Here is a 21,709-nt window from a genome sequence, read left to right on the forward strand (position 1 = left end):
TTCAATCATAATATAAAATCTTATTGATTTTTTATTTTAAATCAAAATTAAGTCAATTTTTATTTTGTCAGCTGCAAAATAGGACCACTGAGTTTTGGTGCTTAACTTTGTGCTTGGGTTTATACTGAAGATTGGCTAAGGTTGTGCGAATGGCTAGCATGTATTGAACTATTCATAAGTATGTAAAATGTGAATTTGGAACCGAAGTCATTGAAGATACTAATCAAATTGTCACAATGAATGTTTCATAGCCCTACTGCTACAGTAAAGAGTGGACCGCATTGTGTATTTACAAATTGAGTGACGTGTATAATAAACTCTTCAACTTAAAAACAGGAAATAATGTATATCCATGTCAGACTTACATCATCTCCTAGATTAATATGTGTTCATACGATACAAGCACTGCGTTGTAATGCATGCATCACAGACAGGTGATAATTTCTTTGTTGGCACTTAAGACAATTATCTCGGAACGTAGATTGACAATGTTATATGTTTTTTTTTGCATTTCTATCTAAATGGATTAGATGGAATAATTCAGACCGATAGCAGCACTAACAAAAAGTTAGTTTTTTTTAATGTTTGGAATTGGACGATAACTTTTACAGTTTCCACAAAAATTCATGCGGTGCGGCGACATAATATAGTACGAATTGCACACATAATAATATTCAATTTGGAGGCACACATTTTTAATCTTTGCAGTTTTATCGTAGACGTCTTGTAAGAGAGTTTTAAATTAAGTACATCATTGTACCGATCGTTTCGGGACCATGATCAAGAAAATATTCTTCATTTAAAAATTACCGTCAGCCAAATAATCAGTCAAAGCAGATATGAAATGTTTCTAAATATACCTATTGTAAATTTATATTGTATGCCCTATCTTTCGTATTAACGGACAAAATCAAGTTTGTCGATCCGTTCTGCATGTTCATACTGCTACCAGTACGATTTCTACAGCTTATTGTATGTATTTTATAAAAAAAATATGTTGTTGACCATATATTGAAACAAATTGAGCCGTAAATCGAAATTGTAGTACACTTAAAAAATACCGTAAAGGGCCAAGACGGCGCTGCGTCAACACAGCTCTTGATTCCAAATGTAGACAATTGGATACATTTGGAATCGAGTAAGACCTGCGTTGCTGTGTGTCTCGGCCCTAAAGCGAAAAATCGTACAACTGACAAGGTGGAAGTGTGCATTGATTATTTGGTAAATGACGACTGTATCCATCATATTTGTGATAAATTGATTTCTTCATTTGTTATAAAAATAATGGTTATAACTATTAAAAAAAATCATTGAAAAATCTGATTTCTAAACTAGAACTTTGATCAAAAGTTGAATATCTCAAAAAAATTAATAATGTTACGGTATATATAATTACCAGTAATGTCTCAAATTCTGATCTGTCCGCGAAGATGTTACGAAGATGACAAATTTTATTTGCCAAAAACGTCACTCGGTGTATAAATACATAATGCATGTGTCCCCATTGAACTGTGTTACTTATTTCAATTCAATATGTTTAAGCATGCGCCTTTAGTCGTCTGTGAGTGTCCTGCACTAACAACGTGATATTTTCCAAAAACTATGGCTGTGCTAAAAAGTGTCGCATTAATCTTTGATTACTGTTATTGGCTTGCCTCCGTGTTAAGAGTATTGTTACAAATGCGGTAGATACAACAGATGACTTCCAAACAAGTCATCCTCAGAGTCTAAGTCTAAAAAAATCTGTTTGGAAATCTCCTCGGGAGGACAAAGATCTACACCAGTTTGTAGAGCGAACAATTATGGTAAAATACGGTGTTTTCGACATGTAAATCATACAAGACGTCGTCTATTGTATTTCTATGGTATTATGGTAAAACTAGTTGTTTTTTTGTCGAAAATACACTATAAAAATCATTTGATATAATTTTTTCACTCTATCTTTTGGTAAAAATACATAAGCTATTTTTTGCTTTTATAAATTGATGTGAAATACTGCATAATGTTTTACCCAGAAAAAAGGACCTCTGTTAAAAAAAGGACCTCTGCGCATCTATTCTATACATAAGACTGCTATCGGCAGCCATTGAGGGTAATTTTTCGTATGTTTGTATCGAAGTATTATAATTATTACAATAAGTTAGCCGTCTAAACAGTCAAAACTGTCTATCTCGCTCTAAAATTTAGCACACCCAAGAGAGGTGCTGTTAAAACATAACATTTATTGTAACAATTACAACTAACTTATTGTAATTGTTACAATAAGTGATAATACTTTGATACTAAACTACTCTCGATAGCAGTCTTGTGTATAGAGTAGATGCGCAGGTGCAGGTCCACTTATAATGTTAGCTACAAGTGACCTTTGCATTGCATGCATTTGCAGGAAAATTCACAATACTGCTATGACATTTATTTGCCGATTTGTAAGGTATATGAAAAGACAATTAATAGCAGCCAATGATGGTGTTAATCGTCATAATTATTTAGATGAAAAACCCTCTAAAATTTGTGTAAAATCATTTAATCGCACTCGAGTAAGTAATCACAATGAAGATAAAAAATGATAGCCTTTGCCTGACTAAGAAAATCGTTAACGTTTGTTGAGTTAACCAATTTCATGCTTCATGCATGTGCTAAATAATTTCAAATGTAATAACGGAAATAGCGTATAAGGCTCGTTCTATTTATAGTCCAAATTCTTTGATCTCACTAGTTCCCATTTGGATCGTATTATAATATAATGGATGTATTTAATTAAAATTATTTGTCTGTAAAATTGCATCTAACAGAAACATCAAGGCCGACTATAGACAGGTGATCATTTTTGAAAGCAATGAGGTAATCCGATCGCATTACACGTATCGTATCACAATGTATTTCAATATGAAATAATTATCATTTTCTACAAACAGTTCACCATATTGTACTCGAAGTATGAGAAATAACTAGCACTACGATAGAAATTTACAGTTTCATGTCACAGTCTTGACTATAGCGGGTCTTACAGAAAGGTGTTATTGTGAGTACTACCCAAACTACGAGGATTTGTACCAACCCAAACACTTTTGTTCAATTAACAAGTGTTCACTGATTTAAGTTACCCCATCTTCACCTGTCATGTATATGCAGCCGCGGTTTGTGCATGAACACTTTCCAATGTGTCTGAATGAAACGAGGGTTAAGAAAGGGTTAAGAAAAACTGATAATTAAGTATCCTCTGTACTCGTGTACTGAAACTCAGCTGAAGCAAGGGAGTCAGAAGTTAAAAGTGACGAATTTATGAGGGATCGGAATTATACCAACCTCCATACGACAGAGCAAACTTTTCAAATGCCTCAAAGTTGACCTTGGATGATACCAAGTCAGCGTGGCCAATTTGGTCCGTGTATGGACGGTTGGACCCTGGCAAACGGCTCCGCTCGGTCGGATCAAAATTTAAAGGTCTATCTGAAGTTTGGCTGAGATAACTCTGTGTACAATGCAACAACTGATAATGTAATGTCAATACTCTGTTGATAGTGGATTTTACTGTTTCGTTTTGAAATCTCCTTTAGGCGCAAGAAGACGCCGATGTGTTGAGATCGCTTGTCGTCCCGTTGGAAGAGGAGATCACAGCGCTCAAGGATAAACTCCGAGAGATGGACTCACAGCTGCAGCAAGTCAATCAGGTAGGCACTCATAAATTTTTCTCTTAACAATGAGGAAAACCTTGCCCATTAGACGGGGCGCAAATTAATGAAACGAAGCTGACCAACATTTGAATTAACTGTAACTCTTTTTGAATGACTTACACAGTCAATTGCATCTTTGCCTAGATGGACCCTGAATTATGCTGATTTTATCGTTTCATCAATTATTACTAAATACATTGACCATTACGAATACGAGACATCTTTGACTTGTACCGGAAGTAAAGCATTAGGCAGGAAAATACATCAAGCCATTATTATTTAAATATTCAAATAAACAGTCATAAATTTGCATATTATGACAATTGTCAGGTATAAACGGTGATAGCTTTTTATAATAATTATAGAGGGTCCTCATTATCCGAGTCTCTGCAGTTACGAATTAGCAAGAAAATGCAAAAAACACAATAGTTCACAGTCGTCAACTGTCACTTTCACTCTTTCAATCCCACACCCCTACGCTATTTATATCTTGCTCGTGTGTCTTTTTTGTTTCTAAACGTGTCCCAATTAAACCCATTTACCAAGTAATTTTGGTCCCCGTATTAAACGTATTCGCTTTAAGTGGTATTTTTTCAGTCCCAATTGCTCTCAGATAACGAGGACCCTCTGTACTGTCATGTTTCAATGCTCGAACTTACAAAATATTATTTTTTAAATTCAACACAGCGTCAACTGATAAACCAAATTGATAATATTATCAGTTTCCGAGGAAGAACCTGGTTTTGGTTCTCGACCGATTTAGAATCTGTAGATTTTTGGGAATGTGGCCACTTTGAAGAGAATCCGGACTTGATCGCAGTCGTAATGATCATGACATGGATTTCTGTGATATTGCCCTTCCTACCTTTTCTGTGAATATTTGAAAGTATGACAAACATGCGAAACATGTGTCTTTTCGCGATTATGAAAATAATAATTGTGTATTGTAAATTACAGGTCAATGAAAGCAGAGCGAAGTCATCGAAGGCATCCGATTCTATGAAGTCTTCAAGTAAAGGTAATATATTAATATTGTCTCATCTTTCTACAATTAGTCAGTTAATAGACATTGATCTATCAGTTGAAGTCATTGCCACCCAGAATTCGAGTGCTTAAAGGCAGACAACGTTATCTACAAAAAAGTGTTTTTTTTTTTTTTTTTGAGATAACGTTATTTTACATTTACGGCTATATGATAGTCAAACAACGTTACGTCAATCTTTTCTAATTTCTTATTAAATCGTCAGTAAAGTTTAACGCTAACTACATAAGTTACCATTGTTTTCATATTTTTTTAAAACTATCCCTATAAATTTTAACATCATCATAAGCAAGATAAATGTACAATACACAATAAATTATAAAATATTAACATTAGGTTTTAACTAAACATTTCCCTTGTTGAGTTACAAGAATCTAAAATAACGATTTTTGGCTCTCCTGTAAAGTTGCACTTTTGTAGATAGTGTTGTTTGACACTAAGCCCTCGAATTCTACTGTGTCAGTAAGCAATTAAATAAAGAGTAATGTCCAAAAAAGTTCCTTGACCCAGCTGTATGCAAAGATGACTATTAATTATTGCTCACTACCTACTCAAATACGACATGATCAAAGAAGCCGGCTGGCCTATAGTTAGTAGTTTCCTGCTTACGTAAAGAAATTTTGACATTCAAGTTATTTTAAAGCCCCGGACAATGGCGTCAAGTCCAGGATAGTGCTGGCCAGTCCCTGACCTGGTCTACTTCAACGGGGAACACAGAGCATACAATTTATAATAAATAAGAGCTGGGTAGGTGGAGTCTGTAAGGATAGTTGAAAGTTGAAAAGTATGGAGATGGACTATCAGTTGAATTGTTATTAATTCATAGATAATGACTGTATGTGATGATAATGATTACTGTTTGTTCACAGAAAATCTAGCGGAAGGGGGTTGTGATATGTGCGCCAACTACGAAGCCCAGCTGGTCTCCGAGCAGGGAAAATCAAAAGAGCACCTCGCCAAAGTCAACAAATTGGAGATCTCATTAAAAAGGGTAAATTTATACATTATTGATGTTTACGTAATATTTTTTTGTTAATTCTACGATACATACATAATTTGAAAACATCACATGCATATACCCACTAGAAAATATCTTTATTTGAAAAAAATACAATGTCCGACGGGACTTGCACCTGTAACTGTTGGATCTGCGGCAGTGTGCTTTTCCAATTAATGTTCAATATATAAAATGGTACTGTTCGGTTATGAGGAATACAGCAGAAAACACATTTTGAAAATGCCCGATATACTGGATTTGGGTTAGTTTAGGTTAGGTTGGGTTGGGTTAGCTTAGGTTAGGTTAGGATAGGTTTGGTTAACCTAACAAATAATCCAGTTTATCGGCTATTTTCAAAATGTGTTTTCCGCTGATTCCGCTATTCCTGATAACCGAACAGTACCATAAAATGTTACATTCTCAAATCTTGTGATTTATTCGTTCAATAATGGAAATAGTTTATTAAATTCTATGGTATTTGAGTCATTTACGTTGACAGGCATATCGGGCAAAATCCCATCTTCAGAACGATCATTAACACATGGATTTACAGCTTGAAACAGCTGTCAACATAGAAATATTTCAAATATCCTAGAATTATACGATATGTATAAACCAAAGAGGTTAAACTGCTGTAATAGGAGTACATTAGAACCTCGGTTATTCGGATTTCTATTTGATCATCAGAAAGATCATAAGAGATGGGTACAAAAGGGCATATTTTTCGATTGTCTGATTTTCGATTTATTGTTATCTGAACAATATTCATCCCCTAAAAATGGAGGAGGAATTTGTAGTAAGCAGAAGCCGGGGTAGAGATCTACATAAAAGAGCAAGGGTCATTTTAAGTAATTGAATATAACATGTGTATACCGTGGACATAAAGTGTGTATGTCAGTGCAGCCCTGAATAATATGTCTCAAAGCACAAGTGTCCAGCTTACTACTAATGAATCTGCAATGTAAAAAGACTTGCAATTAATGTGATGTGCGTAGAAAAAGGTTTTCCTTCAACATCTTTGGTATGTATAATCTATTAAGTACGTCAAAACTTGTATTCTCTCTCAAATGATATTTTTCACACAGAATCGTAACTTTAAATGAAATTCTCTAACATCAGTAAAATTTCAGTAATGTTTGAAATTAAATATTTATTTTCAGGCGGTCGAGGAGCTGGAAAGAGAGTCTTCACTGCGCAGAGACACGCTGGGCGAGTGGCGGTCGGCGCGGGCCGAGATGAAGACGCTGGCGGAGTCTCTGACTCTGCGGGTCAACGCTGCCGACACCCGGCTCGCCGCCACCGCCGCTGCTGCCTCCCAGTCGCATCTTCAGCTTCTAGACAATGTCACCAAGCTCACCGTGGACAGGGAGACGCTGCAGGAGAGGTTGGATAGGTAATTCAGCTTGTTTAATTCCTGTGTCCAACTTTACAGAAAATCACTTAATATTTTTATTATAATATGCAATTTATTGTACACAAATATAACAAAATGTAATGATGCGCATACAGGACCCCCGCATCAAATCCCCATGTCCTAATCATCCCTGCAATATATATCTGGTCTGCAATTTATCCCAATATATATGCGGTGTAAATGGGAACTCTTTCATTCTCGGTAGTGTTAACCCGTGTGTCCCTGTTAACTTAGCATTTTTTGTTTGCTCCCAAACAGTTATTCTCAAGATGCAGAACTAACCTGCCATTTGGTAATGCAATTGGGAGGGCAATAACTGTATTCAATCAAATCCTTCCAGATATTCATATATTCCACTTGTGTGAGTTGATTTAGTCTTTTTTTTTTTAAATAGGATCTACGTTGCTCATTTTGTGTATTTTCATATTCGATCCTAAAATCATAAATGGCCCTCCATAGAGTGAAGGATGTGTTAACAGATTTTTGTTTTTTTTATGAGAAATGGACGTTAGCCACTTGCTCATGATACTGTTCTGGCAGAACACACTAACTGGAGAATACTAGTTTTGAGTAATTTGACTTTGAAGTTGTTAAAATGTTTGAAATAATGGTCTATCACGTGAGTTTATTAAGTAATCGTAAAAAGGATGACTTTAAAATAAAGACTGTTTATTTATTAACCCGGCCGGCGCCGATGTCACACACCTTGTACAAATCGGCCAAATTCGCAATGCGCATGTGTATAAATCGATGCCACCGCGTCCATATTTATCATACGGGACTGATTTTTTCACGTAAATTTGGCCTGATTTGTCCTTCTCCTGCCACCTATGACATATTTTAAAAGCATTGGTTCTAAATATAAAATAATCACCAAAGTTTCGAACCAATTCGTACGGCCAAGTTTTGCCGGTCGACAGAAATCAGTTTGAACTGCGCGCCGCGTCTGCGCAGTATACGACAGACTTTCAACCGAGCGGGCCATTGCGCGGGATTGTATTTATCGCATACAAGTTGAATATTTACCGCAATCGTTGATAAATACTTTTTTTGCTGTCTGGTGTACTTATCACATTAAAACTGGCATGATTAACTATTGAACGTATGATTTTATTTTATCGCGATTTTTAAAATACTTTTTGTACTGTCTACCGTGTCCCATTTTAGTGAATGTGAAAATTAATACTGATATCAATAACTATGGTGTGTGAGTTTAATGGTTTCTGTGATTTGGCGTTTCTTAATACTGTAGTTAAACATTTTAAAAACATTTCATAGTTTTATAGTGCGTAAATATGGAGGAAGAAAATGTGCGTACTAATGAGGAATTGGACTCAGATTATGACATGTCGGAAGAGGAATTGGAACAACATGAGACTGATCATGATGTTGACGATACGGACTCTGACGAGCCAATTGAATTTTTGCGGTCATGGAGAACTGGTCCGTATATTCCAATAGTTCACGAATTCAATGATTGTCGATCTGGCGTGACATCGAACGACTTGGACGAATCCTCTCCCGAATGTCTTTTCTTTGAACATTTTTTGAATAAAAATATAATGTCGGAAATAGTGAACCAAACGAATACATTTTTTAACCATTCGTACAGTGCGGGAGACCTCGGACCGAAATCGCGGTCACACAATTGGACAGACACGTCAGTGCCGGAGTTGTATACATTTTTTGCCGTATCAATGCTGATGACTCGAAATAAGCACACGTCGATAGAGGAACATTGGAGTACCGATCCTTACCTGCATGCAGACATTTTTGGGAAAATAATGGCTAGAAATCGATACCAGCTTATTTTACAAATGCTTCATTTTTCTGATCCTAGTGTGACCGCCTCAAATGATAGACTAGCTAAAATTAGATTACTGTTAGAACACACAAGAACAATTTTTAGGGAAACGATGATACCGTATCAGAATCTTTGCATAGATGAGAGCATAATCGTGTTTAAGGGTAGATTAATTTTTAAACAATTCATTCCTTCCAAAAGACATCGATTTGGAATAAAAATGTTTGTGATGTGTGACGTAATGACAGGATATATTATTGACTTTATAATTTATTGTGGGGAAGGGACTGACATACAAGACAATGAAAATCTCGGTATTTCCGGTGCGGTAGTGACAACGCTAATGAAAGACTATATCGGGAAAGGTCACACCTTATGGTGTGATAACTGGTATTCGAGTCCGGCGCTCTTTAAATACCTTCACTCTCACAAAACGAATGCTTGCGGTACAGTGAGAAAAAATCGTAAAGATATGCCAGAGTTCAGCAAACTGAAAAAGGGAGATACCGAGGCTAAGTACAATAGTCCACTTTTGGCTCTGAAATGGCACGATAGGAGGGATGTTCACATGCTATCCACCCTCCACGATGCATCATTTGGACCAACGGGAAAAGTGAACTATAGAACTGGCGAAAACATTGAAAAACCAAAATGTGTTATAGATTATAACAAAAATATGGGTACGGTAGATAAGTCCGACATGATGCTTAGCAACTTGTCGTGTATGAGAAAATCGATCAAGTGGTATAAAAAGGTCGCATTCCACATGATCGACTTATATTTATTAAATGCTTTTTATTTATATAAATTTATTAAATCTGACAAAAAAACATTGGGCGATTTTCAACTCTGTGTAATAAAACAACTAGTGGACAAATATTGTGTGAGAATTTCAAATGCACCCCTGCCTAAGCCGACAGCGTCAACTAGCGATAATCCCGTACGATTATTGCCCAAAAGTGCAACGGGACATTTGCCAGAATACATTTTACCGACACAAAATACCGATAAGCCTAGAAGAAGATGTTTCGTATGCGGGAATTCTAAAAAAAATCCGAAAAAAACAAAACTCTCTCGCTATATGTGCCCAACGTGTGATGTTGCGTTATGTCTGTCACCTTGCTTTAAAATATATCACACATCTAAAGAATTTTAAAATAGGTTTATTATTGTATTTTTTTTTTTTTTTAAATATGTGAGTTCGTGTTAATTTATCAATAATATTCAATAAGTGAAGTGTTTGTGTAGTTTAAATATATTAAAAGGGTCCCCTTTATATTTGTTTACGACTCAACCCGAAGACATTAATATGTGATTTATCGATATGCACTTGAAAATTAGTAACGCTCGATTCGTGGGAACGTATGCACAAGTGTCGAAATATTACACACCGCGCAGAGCTCTAACTAGTTGCTACAAAATGGCGACTAGCGGTAAGTTCTTTCAAATTTGGATAGCATTCGTTTGTTCGAGTGTTTCTGATATTATAACTGATTTATTACGGTTTTTCAGTGTGTCGAAATTATCTTAATGGCTTTGGGTTCTCGACTGGAGCTGTGACATATTTTTTATTGCTTTTTTTAGTATAGAACAAAGACGATAATGAAATTCATGCGTAGTTATGGTGCGTCATACGATTTTTGAGGCAGGTGCCGGGTTAAGTAGGTTTCCAGACGGTAAAGTTTGAAATAAGGAACATTTTGGTACTAACTCAATATTTCATTTTTTTGAATTAGTGTTTTCTGCCAGAACAGTGACGATATTAGGTCCATATTCTGGGTAGAAACACACATTGAAAAAGTGTTAATTTGTCATACTCGGGATTCGAACACTTTCAGCTATTACAACTATTACAACCTACAAACTTTGTTTTTTCTATTCAAATAACCCAGACTTTTGTTTAAATATTGTTAAGACTTATTTTCTTTATTTTATGTCATGTTATTAATGCCTTAAAATTGGAATTTGTTAAGTTCACTGTATTATATAAAATAATAAATAAATTTGAATTTGAATTCTAAAAAAAAAGCAAGATCCAGGTGCTGAGGATTAAACATGTACAACTGACATACAATTAAAAAAGCGCAGGGAAGCGCATGACTTCACTCAAACACTAAAGGAAAAACACTATATTTATTTTGAATATGTTATTTTTTCAGTTTACAATTACAAAATGAGAAACTGTTGGGAAAATATTCAACGTGCGCCGGCGATCTGAACATCCAAAGTATCGACCTTCCTAACACAATTCCGGTAAGGTTATTTCTTTTCAATAGCGTTATACTTAGGTTATGGTTATAACAACCGCACTTTTGATCCTAGAGTTCTTGTCACATAAAACAATCATAACAAGAGAAAATTAGGCTAACAGAATAAGCGCTTTGCGGAAGTATTATCAACAAAAAAAATAGTGGAAATCTCACATAGAGCGTACTGCTCCCTTACAACAGTGCCCCGATAACACGCATATCGACAAAACACTAGCTGCCATCCGAGAACCAATCCAAAAACCAATTGATACGATAACAACCAACTGCGGAAGTCTCAGGATCACATATTGATGAATAAATCCCTCTTATCATTGTTGCTGCATGTTTCCAGTGACAAAGACTGCCTGTTGTGAATGATTATAATAAACGAAAAGAATGACAATTCACACTTAGTCATTGATCAATTGTTCAGAATATATTCAGTATTTTTGTATTGAAACTTCTGAATCTTTCTTATTTCACCAAAGTGTGGAGCTAGTTATTTTCATATAAATATTAGTTACGATTACAGACCAATAATTTCAAAGTATTTAAACGTTCCCTGCATTATAATTTCATTACTTGAATGTTACTTACAATTCACACTATTCGTTTGCAATTGAAGTGTAAGTTAATTTACCTTAAATTAAATTATTTTTTATAAGTCAAAGTAAATGTTAAATAAATGTTTAATATCGAGTTTTCTCAACTGTATGACTTATATCCAGTTCTTTATATCGTACATATATGACTGCATCATCTCTTTCTGTTAAGCTTTCCAGACATAAATGTACCCAATACTTATCACAATATAGAATACAGAATAACATATGCAAATGATGAATTGTTGTCTACAGGAGCTTCAAGAATATGCCCTGAAAATCCGTGAGGAGTTGATAATTGCAGTGATGGGTCTGGAGAGAGCTCAGGAGTCAGAACAGACACTGGGACTGCTGCAGGAGCATGCCGAGGAATTAGAGAGGCACAATGATCAGCTCAAACACGACAACGAACAGTACAGGTAATTTTACACTAATATTTATTCAAGTGAAACTTTTTTATGTACAGTACAACAATTTTATTGGTAGAGTGAATCCGGCTGATGCGTAATGAAATACCATCATTACCAATTCAATAATCTCAGTTGGCTTCGAAACGATAACTTTTCTGTTGATAAGCGAATGCACTATCAATCGCAGCATTAAAGCTGAGGCAAATGTGAATATTTTGGTTACCTGCGTAAATCATTCGACTCTCATAGAAAATTCAAGAATAACTAAACAGAAATCACCATGTTGATACATAAATTCAGTTCATCATCCTTTTATGATGAGATGGTTTACACCGATGATGATAATTCCATTTGCAGTTGCCGTATGATGTTGAAGATTGCGAAAATGGAGACCATAACAGATGGAACCACTTCTATTGCGTGTGCACACCACGCACACTCTGAACAATAGTGCTTATTCCCTTCTTAACGTAATACTTTACTGAATGACTGATTTTTTTCTGCGAAAACATTATAGCTAACTTATATTTAATTCCTTTTCCTTTCAGAGCAAGATTTGAAAGTTTCGCCGATGAGAGAGAACAAATGAAAGTAATCGGAGATCAGCTCAGAAGTACACACCAACAGCTCACAGATGAACTAGATAAAAAGGTTTGCCATCAATGATTATGTAACACGTAATAATTATTGTCTTTGATGCTTGTAAAAAAATACCACTCTTTTCATCTCTATGTCATTTATATAGGTCCATACGTATTACCACTGTTTCTAGAAAGTGGGTGTTGATCCCATTATAAATAATTAACTAAATCTTTAATTTGAAGATGATTCTTGAAAATATATATTTTTCAGATCTATGTGTGATTGTTATTGGTGTCACGTAATGTTTTTGTTGATTTCAGAAAATATTAGAGAATAAGGTATTGGAACTTCGAAGTAGGGTAACGTCGTTGCAACAAGACTTAGACAATAGTGAAATGGTGCAGCAGGACTTTGTGAAACTCTCTCAGTCCTTACAGGTATGACAAAATTCGTACATACATACATTATGTAGATATTACAATAATGGCATTGACGTCTTAGCTTCAACTAGAGAATTAAAAATATTATAACAGCATGCCCCGCTTCTCATTTTTTTGTCCAGTAAAAATTCTAATCCCTTAATTACAATAATGAATTACATGTCCTGTGCAGTGGCGGCTGGTCTAACATCATACAAGTGCACTGCACTCCTTACATTGCTTTGAAACATCGCTCAACATCATGAATCATTTTTTTTCTTCCGAAGTTTTTAATATTATCACTCACTTATTTTTATGCAAACCATAATACCAAATAAAATAAACCATACCCATATTGCCAGTAGACAATATGCACTGTATAACGTCATCTTCACTCGAATCATTTGCATCCCGGCAGTATATTTAGTATACTTAAAATTAACCTATAACTATTATAAAACAACGGAAACCGTGCTAATCGTTTTCGCCATACATAAGTTGCCGAATATCGTCCGCCGATCACAGAGTATGATGTTATATTGGTCCGAGTACAGAGCAGTAACAGATATTTTAAAATATTTGCTCTTATATTTTACTCTTCACGGATCGAAATAATATTTGGTCTCAGATTTAGCAATCTCGTTTGTAAAATGCCTATAAAAATTAAAAACAATATAATTGATTATTTTCTGATTTTAAAACGGGTAAGGAATAAAATAAACTGTCAGTATGTAGTGTCATCAAATATATCCTCCCCAAAGTATGCCCCAAATCACGCATCAAAACTCCATATCAAGTCAGCACACTAATAGTTCGGCTCTCCTGACTTACAAGATAATAATAATTGCAAAACGCATTCTGTCGGTTGAACGGAGTGCAGTCAAGGGACAGGGTACATTTTTTTTACCTGGCCCGGAGATCGAAGCGGCGGATCCCAAGTGAAAATACCGTTGGTCAGCCACCGCACCCCTTGTTCCTCTCCTCAGCAGACTAGATCCCCCCAAATGGAAGAATGCCCTTTGAAGATCATTCTCAACCTACCCACCATTGAGAGCGCGTAATACAAGTACCTAAGCGGCGTCCCGTCGCACGTCGGCGGGTGGTGAGCAAACTCGTGCGATCGCCCGCCTCCCAATTATTATGTCTCTAGTAACACGCTGTTATCAATAAATATTGTAATAAATAACAAAGTGCCCGCGAATCTTAACCTCTTTTTCGCGACGTAATTTCGCTCATGTACTTGTTCGAGCGCGCTGCGATTTTTACGATTCCTAAATCATACCGAAACGTCATTAAAAATGTACCTAAAAATCCACTGAGTGGCTCTAGCTATAATAAAACATTCCTTTTAATTTTACAGCATGTGAAAATAAACAAAAAGATCGTAAATTAAGCAACAGAGCTTTAAGAAATTCTGTCATACATAATAAAGCATGCTTGGAGTACATACCGCAGAGTGAAGCGGCCTGTATGATACCGGAATAAGTGGTAGACACTTGCGCCGATGATTAATGTTCACACGTTTTTTAACACCAACACAGAACGCACACAATCGTTATTGTTATATTATTTCCTTGTCTCATATTTCAGTCACACCTAATTAATGTTTATGGCTTAACTATATTTCAAAAATTGATTTTGTCATGGTAGTCATAAAAACAGGGCACAGAGCATAAAGCGACATCACATGCTTCACACATAACGTTCGTCATTTTTCTTTTTTTATCTTTAGTAGTTGAAGCAATACACACACGACATCTTCGATATGGTTTTATTTTATTTACTGTTGGAGGAATTTTACGGGGTAAATGTCTTAGGAGTTCTGTTTTTAAAATTCTTTTTGGGTTATTAACTACACGAGTAGTTTGTGATGTCTATGGTCTTGAGGCACTGCCATATGTTTCGATTAATTGTCGGATTACATTTAATTGAAATTCAGCTAAACTAATTTTTTTACCGGTGATAACTTTGTAAAGAATGCTACTATTTAATAAAAATAAATCTATGATGTGGAATCCAACCTTTTTATACCACTTAAGACTCTTTCGCATACACGAGAGGCTGCTCAACATCATGTCAGCTTTGTCTACCGTGCCCATATTTTTATTATAATCCACAACGCATTGTGGTTTTATAATGGGTTGTCCTGTGGCCCTATTAATTTTATCTGTTGGTACCATGGAGTCATCGTGCATGGTACTGATCATATGCACTTCCCGCCTATCATGCCATTTTAACACGAGCAATGGGCCACGGTTAAGAGATTTTACTTGTCCTTTCTTCAGTTTATCAAATTTTGGCATTGACTTACGTGTTTTACGTACCGTGCCGCAAGCATTTGTCTTTTTTTTATGTAGAAACTGAAATAATTCTGGGCTGCTGTACCAATTATCACAAAATAGTTTATGCCCTTTACCAAAATAATCCTTCATCAAAGTGGTGACAACAGCCCCAGATATTCCTAAAAGTTCACTATCACTTATTTCGGTTTCTACACCACAATAAATTATAAAGTCTAAAATATAACCGGTTTCCACATCACAAATCACAAATAATTTGATTCCAAACCTATGTCTTTTTGACGGTATGAATTGTTTGAATATTAATCTCCCTTTAAAAACAATGATACTTTCGTCGATGCAGAGATTTTCGTTTGGTAGCATTGTTTCTTTGAATATTTTTCTGCAGTGGTCAAGAAGTGAGCGCACTTTATAAAGGCGATCTCCAGTAGGGGTTTGGGTATCAGAGTAATGTAGCATTTGTAGAATCAACTCATACCGATCTCTTATCATAGTTTGGCCAAATATTTTAGAATTTAATAATGGATCAGCACTCCAATGTTCTTCAATTGTGAGATGACGATTTCTTGTCATCAACATTGATACAGCATAAAAAACATACATCTCTTCTGGGCATGTATCATACCAGGCATGGATCCTTGCATTCGGAGTGTGGGCCTGTGTGTTGAGCATATGGTTGTGGTAATTATTTGTATGGTTAACTATGGTATTCATTATTGTTTTGTTAAGGAAATGACGAAAAAATTCCATTTCTGTGGAATTTTCATTGAGCTGTACACTAGGGTTAACGCCTGAGTTGAAACTATCAAAATCGTATGTGATCGGCACGAAGGGACCCGCAGTCCACGATTGGAGTAAACTGTCTGGTGCTGCACTGGTAGACGGTTCAGCCACTCCTTCATCACTGCCTATATTGGAAGGCTCGTCAACATCGTCGGGATGTTCTACTAGCGCAGCTTCTTCATTATCACTTTCCATCTCATAGTCCGAATCCAAACATTCAACATCAGGGATAGACATTTTTATTTAAACACTAAATATACTATTATAACTTAACAGTTTTGAGGAAATTTAAAGTTTTAATTCACTACACAATAATATTAAATTTTAATCTTAGTTCTTTATTCGACTGAAATGAGAAGAATTTTAATCATCACTTTCCTTGAAATAAAAATGAGTGGCCGTGAATTTTGAAAATCTATTTTACAGTTTTTAATTTAAATTTAAATATTTTACTGATTATTATTTACCTATTCTCAATTTTTCGTATGTATTTCCATACAGTACAAAAGATTTATTATAGGAATTTAAAATTATTTATGTGTTAATAATTTCGTTTTCACTTTACAGCCACTGATTTAATTCATAAAATCACTTTTCATTTAAAGAATTAACGCACATAATTAATTAATAACAGAATGGCGCACCAATAATAATTTTATAGAAAACCGTAAAAAACTTTGAAATGTATCAATCACAACACGAAGCAATCGACTGTTGAAAATTATCACCGCACTAGCCGATTTCATGTATGAGATCATATTGCACAATTCGCGCCGGCGCAGATTGTACAAAAGATCTAGCGGTAAATTTTGAAACCAATCATTGGAAATCTGTTTTACTCCAATATCGACAGGGTATGTGTCTTTGCTTGATTTCGAATTATTTAAAAAGTCGTATTGAAAAATATCACAGATGTCAGTAAAGGAATAACCCAGCTAGTTTTTCAAACAAATTTCGACTGTGTTACTCGCCGAATTACGAACATACAGAGGTAGAAACTTATGGGCACTTCTGGATGCCCTTAGCGGTGAATGGTTTAACTATCACGGGCACTTCTAGATGCCGTTAGCGGGACGAGGGTTAATAAATAATGTGTAAATGCTGCCACGTGGCCATAACACGAAGTGAAGTGCAAACCAATCGATAGTCACGTGTTATTAAATAATAAACCCATATCGCCCACGCTAACTCGAATGCTTTCTAGTACCAAACATGCGTTCTATGATAACATTACTTTATCTTAGTCCATGTAAACAAAGCTTGTATAATTTAGTGTGAGTAAAAAAAAAATAGTTCCGCGCGGAACCGTTAAACTAAAGTTTCTGTGTTATAATTATATCCCCCATGATGTCACACATTTCCCCCAACTTGAAATGATGCTGGAGGGAGGATTCTACCAGCCTACATACATGTGAGTCCTTCTTCACGGTATTAGTAGGTGTATTGAAATATTTTGACTCACGTGTATTCCAATTTAAATCAGTATACTCTTCAATCTGGTGAAGGGAAGACAGTATTGTCGTAAAAATAATTTTGCTACAGCATTTCTGGAAAATTAATATTCTATTATCTTGTGTCGCGAAATGTCGGTTATTTATAACAGAGAAAATTATTAATTCATGATTGCTAATAATGTTAATAAATGCTATTTTAAAAAGTGCAGTTTTATAATAATAATCATCATGGTGATTTATACAGTGTGCCAAATTGCTAAAGATAATGTAACGGTTAAGATGGTGTTTTTCTACTAAAAGAGAAAAAACCGATTTTAAAACAGAATAAATCAAGAAAGACTTATCTTACATCATGTTTTGTAATTATTAAATGTAAAATATACAGATAATTTCCCAAATGGCAATAAATCTCATTTTTCAATATGGTAAGTTTCCAGCACACCTCAAAAATTGCAATCCAAAAAATCACCGGCTGCCACTGGTCCTGTGACAATATTCAATGCAAATGCGGTACCTACTATGTATGTTAATAGTCTTACTTATGGATGGACACTTTCAGGTGGAATTGGAACGTATCAGAGGATCCGATGTTGAAGTGAGGTGGCAGCATGATGAAGATATCGAAGAATGCTCATCGTGTCACGGCTCATTTAGCAATGTCAAAAGAAAGGTAATATGTTTATCTTATTATTATTTGAACTGACATTAATTATGTGTTACAACTCAATTATAATTATTTTGAAACAAAGGTTTTGTTAATTCTGTGATTTTTAAGTTTTACCACGTCATGTAAATAGTACGTAAAACATTCAAGAATGAAAACCTAACCTAACAAATAATCCAGTATATCGACTATTTTCAAAATTTGTTTGCTGTTGGCTTCCTGTAGTGTGTAAACCAACAAGAACCGTGTTTTATTTAGTCATGAATTTTATGTCAGTACTAAACGACCCAAAGAGGTTGGACGGTCTTTAATATACGGCTATATATTTCCGATACATTTTACGGTGAAGTGTGATACGGCGAACTGCATATGTACAAGTTTCCGGACACAGAGAACAGGACGTATTGTCACCATCATAAGCTGGCGTCTATTCACTGCCCCATTACCTCCTCGCTATCTAAGGTAGTCTTTCCACTTTTCTCGGTCCCAATTTTTTTACTTTTTGCATTGCAGCAACACTGTCGTCACTGCGGCCGCATCTTCTGCCTGAGCTGCCTGACCCGCAGCGTGAGCTCGGGCCCCCGAGGCCGCGCAGCGCCCGTATGCGATGTCTGCCACACCCTCCTCGTCCGCAACACCGCGCCCTACTTCAGCACCGAGGTGCCGCACACCCCCGATTGATCACCGCGAACCCTCAATACTCACCTCACGTCCCTCCTAATACTGTATAACTCCACTATACCTAGGGATAATATAAAATCTAACCTCAAACTTGTTCAGATCTTACCCAATCATGGGGTTGATACACATGCCAGTAGATAAGCATTTGCGAGTACCTGGGAAATTAATTACTAGCATACCAGTAGTTGCGGTCACACCCGATACGTAGCTGTCAGTTGTAAGTTGCAGATGTGACACAAAATGAATAATATTATTATATGTGGCACTATACTATAACTTTGTATTGCCAGTTGGACACTCCTGAACAATGACATTATTAATGGACAACGCACTCAGTACAGTAGCTAGCAAGTAAACTCACGCATAGCGACATTCGCTCATGTATAGGTTGACGTCACGTGACAAAATTTCGCAGTTTCCATTATGCGATATCACGCATCGGTAATTTATAGCAATATCACCTTTATCGTAATGGCGTTAGAACAGTGTTTCTAGTGTCAATGTTCATTTGAGCGAACGATATTGATATTAAAATATGAATTATGCCATTCGGCAGACCCGACAAAAAGCATCGGGAATTTATAGCAATATCACCTTTATTGTAATGGCGTTAGAACAGATTATGCCATTCGGCAGACCCGACAAAAAGTGAGTGTCATTTTTTTCCCCAGATGCTTCGTCCATATTAATGTCATTGCTCCTGAATGATTGTTAACCGTTCGTTTAACACATCGGGTCCTTGCTCTGGATTAAACACACGTTGAAAATCTCAACATGTGATTTGCCAGCCAGCCAGCCAGATGCATTCATGGCCTCAGAGACAAGCACTCTGCTACTATTCTGCTTTCTATTAAAAAATTTAAAAAAAAAATACAAATTGGTTTGGTGCATATTTTTGGCTTGTTTATATAAAACTTTCAATTCTGTAAATAGGTTTGAAGGTTATGTAAATGCAATTGTAATACATTTTGTAAATCCGAAATGCAAAATGACTATACTGTGTGCTGACTTCTAATTGGCTGACATAAAAGATTGCCCGCAAATTGTATTGTGTAACCCTGGCCTTGTGTCCTGCAGATGTGTATATAAATAGAAATGCACACATGCGTCTGCATCTTACTATCCATTTCAATGATTATCATGAGTTTAATATTGAATGTGATAGCTTTAATTGAATTTTGAATATTCACACACATATTACGGGAAAATGAAACGTAAAACCTGATATTAATCGTATTAATATGAAACGGAACTGCAGAAACTACACGCAAACATCGGAAAATGTATATTCTACCATTTTCTCTGAAAAATGGCATTACGTTATGATAAGGGTTATTATATTGCACTGTATAAAAAGATAATGAAATATAGATAACGTGTCTTATTCGTTGGTCTTTACCAATGCGGTACCAATATACATTCTCCAATTTATTTTTTTAAAAAATCGATTGGAACATTCAAGATGTAATAGAATCCAAACCTTTTGTTAGTCTAATATCCAGAAAACTGACAGCTATAACAGTTTGTACAAATGTAGCAATCCACCAAAAGTATTATTTGTTGTCAACAGATGCACAACACGCAACATGCTTCTGGTATGCCAGTTAACAATTAATTATTACTCATACATTTTAGATGAATAATTACGGGTATGTGTATTTTAGCCTTAATCTAAATAACGGCTACCTTCGTCTACTCTTTAATAAATCATTCAATACTATAAAATTAGAAACGGTATCTTTTCATATTAATTATTGTATCACAACCAAATAATGAAGTGATTATTAAAATTATGTCTACGCATGCATTGCATGTACCAGTGGCGAAGGGTGGAGGTGGGCTATTAAGATTAAGATCCGACATAAATAGTGCACACTAAACTTTGCCCAGACGTCCACGATGGCCGCGCGGCAGAAGCCTCCCAGGTCGAATCCTGGGTCTGACAAGTATGTACACAAGTACACATATATATTGTTTTTCAAATTGTGTATGAGTCAGAGTATGGACCTAATAGGTTGAGCAAGTGGATAACATCCGTTTCCCGTAAAAAGAAATTCTGTTAATACAAAAAATCTCCACACCGTGGAGACCCATGGGTACAAGAATATTTTTTTATCTACTATGGTTTGGTTTTGACAGGGCTTAATGAATTTTAAAAAACCAACTAACACCATCTGTAATTTGTATTCGTAATTCAATGAAAACAAATAAGTTTGACAGAAAAAGTGTGCCCATAGCATACCTAAACTATTATGGATTAGTTAGGTAGGGCTTAATTGAATTTTAGAAACTTAACAGTACCATCTGCAAATTGTATTCTTAGTTCAATGAAAACAAATAAGCATGACTGACAAAATTTAGAGTGCACTATTTATGTTGTATCTTACAGCCTACCTCCACCCTTCGCCTTGATATTCTCAGTCAAATATAATACGTTTGTCCAGCTTGAAGAATGACAGTTGGAGAGTGTGGTAAATCACTGACTGCCCTTTATATTACAGATGCATGACGTGGTCTAAGTCAGATGTACATCCGAGGGTGGCCGTTATCACTAAAATATTTCCCCAAAACTAACGAAATTTTTTCCCATCTAAAGGAGTATTCCATGCAATTTTTCCAAGCCACTATTTATAG

At 35.6% G+C, this 21,709-nt stretch overlaps 1 protein-coding gene across 4 annotated transcripts in view; it reads left to right on the top strand.

Moving 5' to 3' along the window:
* Rbpn-5 (Rab GTPase-binding effector protein rabaptin-5) overlaps window positions 1–20,426 on the top strand; it is a 32,066-nt gene extending 11,640 nt beyond the window's left edge. For all 4 annotated transcript variants that reach the window (XM_085944833.1, XM_085944835.1, XM_085944834.1 and 1 more), the window contains exons 6-15: window positions 3,558–3,671; window positions 4,632–4,692; window positions 5,586–5,707; window positions 6,874–7,106; window positions 11,091–11,184; window positions 12,038–12,201; window positions 12,741–12,843; window positions 13,095–13,211; window positions 18,290–18,400; window positions 18,908–20,426. In XM_085944833.1, coding sequence (XP_085800959.1) covers window positions 3,558–3,671; window positions 4,632–4,692; window positions 5,586–5,707; window positions 6,874–7,106; window positions 11,091–11,184; window positions 12,038–12,201; window positions 12,741–12,843; window positions 13,095–13,211; window positions 18,290–18,400; window positions 18,908–19,075 — 1,287 coding nt within the window. In that variant the 3' untranslated portion in view covers window positions 19,076–20,426. The remainder of the gene's footprint in view (window positions 1–3,557; window positions 3,672–4,631; window positions 4,693–5,585; window positions 5,708–6,873; window positions 7,107–11,090; window positions 11,185–12,037; window positions 12,202–12,740; window positions 12,844–13,094; window positions 13,212–18,289; window positions 18,401–18,907) is intronic.
* Window positions 20,427–21,709: the final 1,283 nt, after the last annotated feature.

This window comes from Rhyacophila brunnea, unplaced genomic scaffold (assembly GCF_057557595.1).
Source record: "Rhyacophila brunnea isolate RB1 unplaced genomic scaffold, BYU_Rbru_1.0 scaffold_17, whole genome shotgun sequence".
In the NCBI taxonomy this organism is placed as follows: domain Eukaryota; kingdom Metazoa; phylum Arthropoda; class Insecta; order Trichoptera; family Rhyacophilidae; genus Rhyacophila; species Rhyacophila brunnea.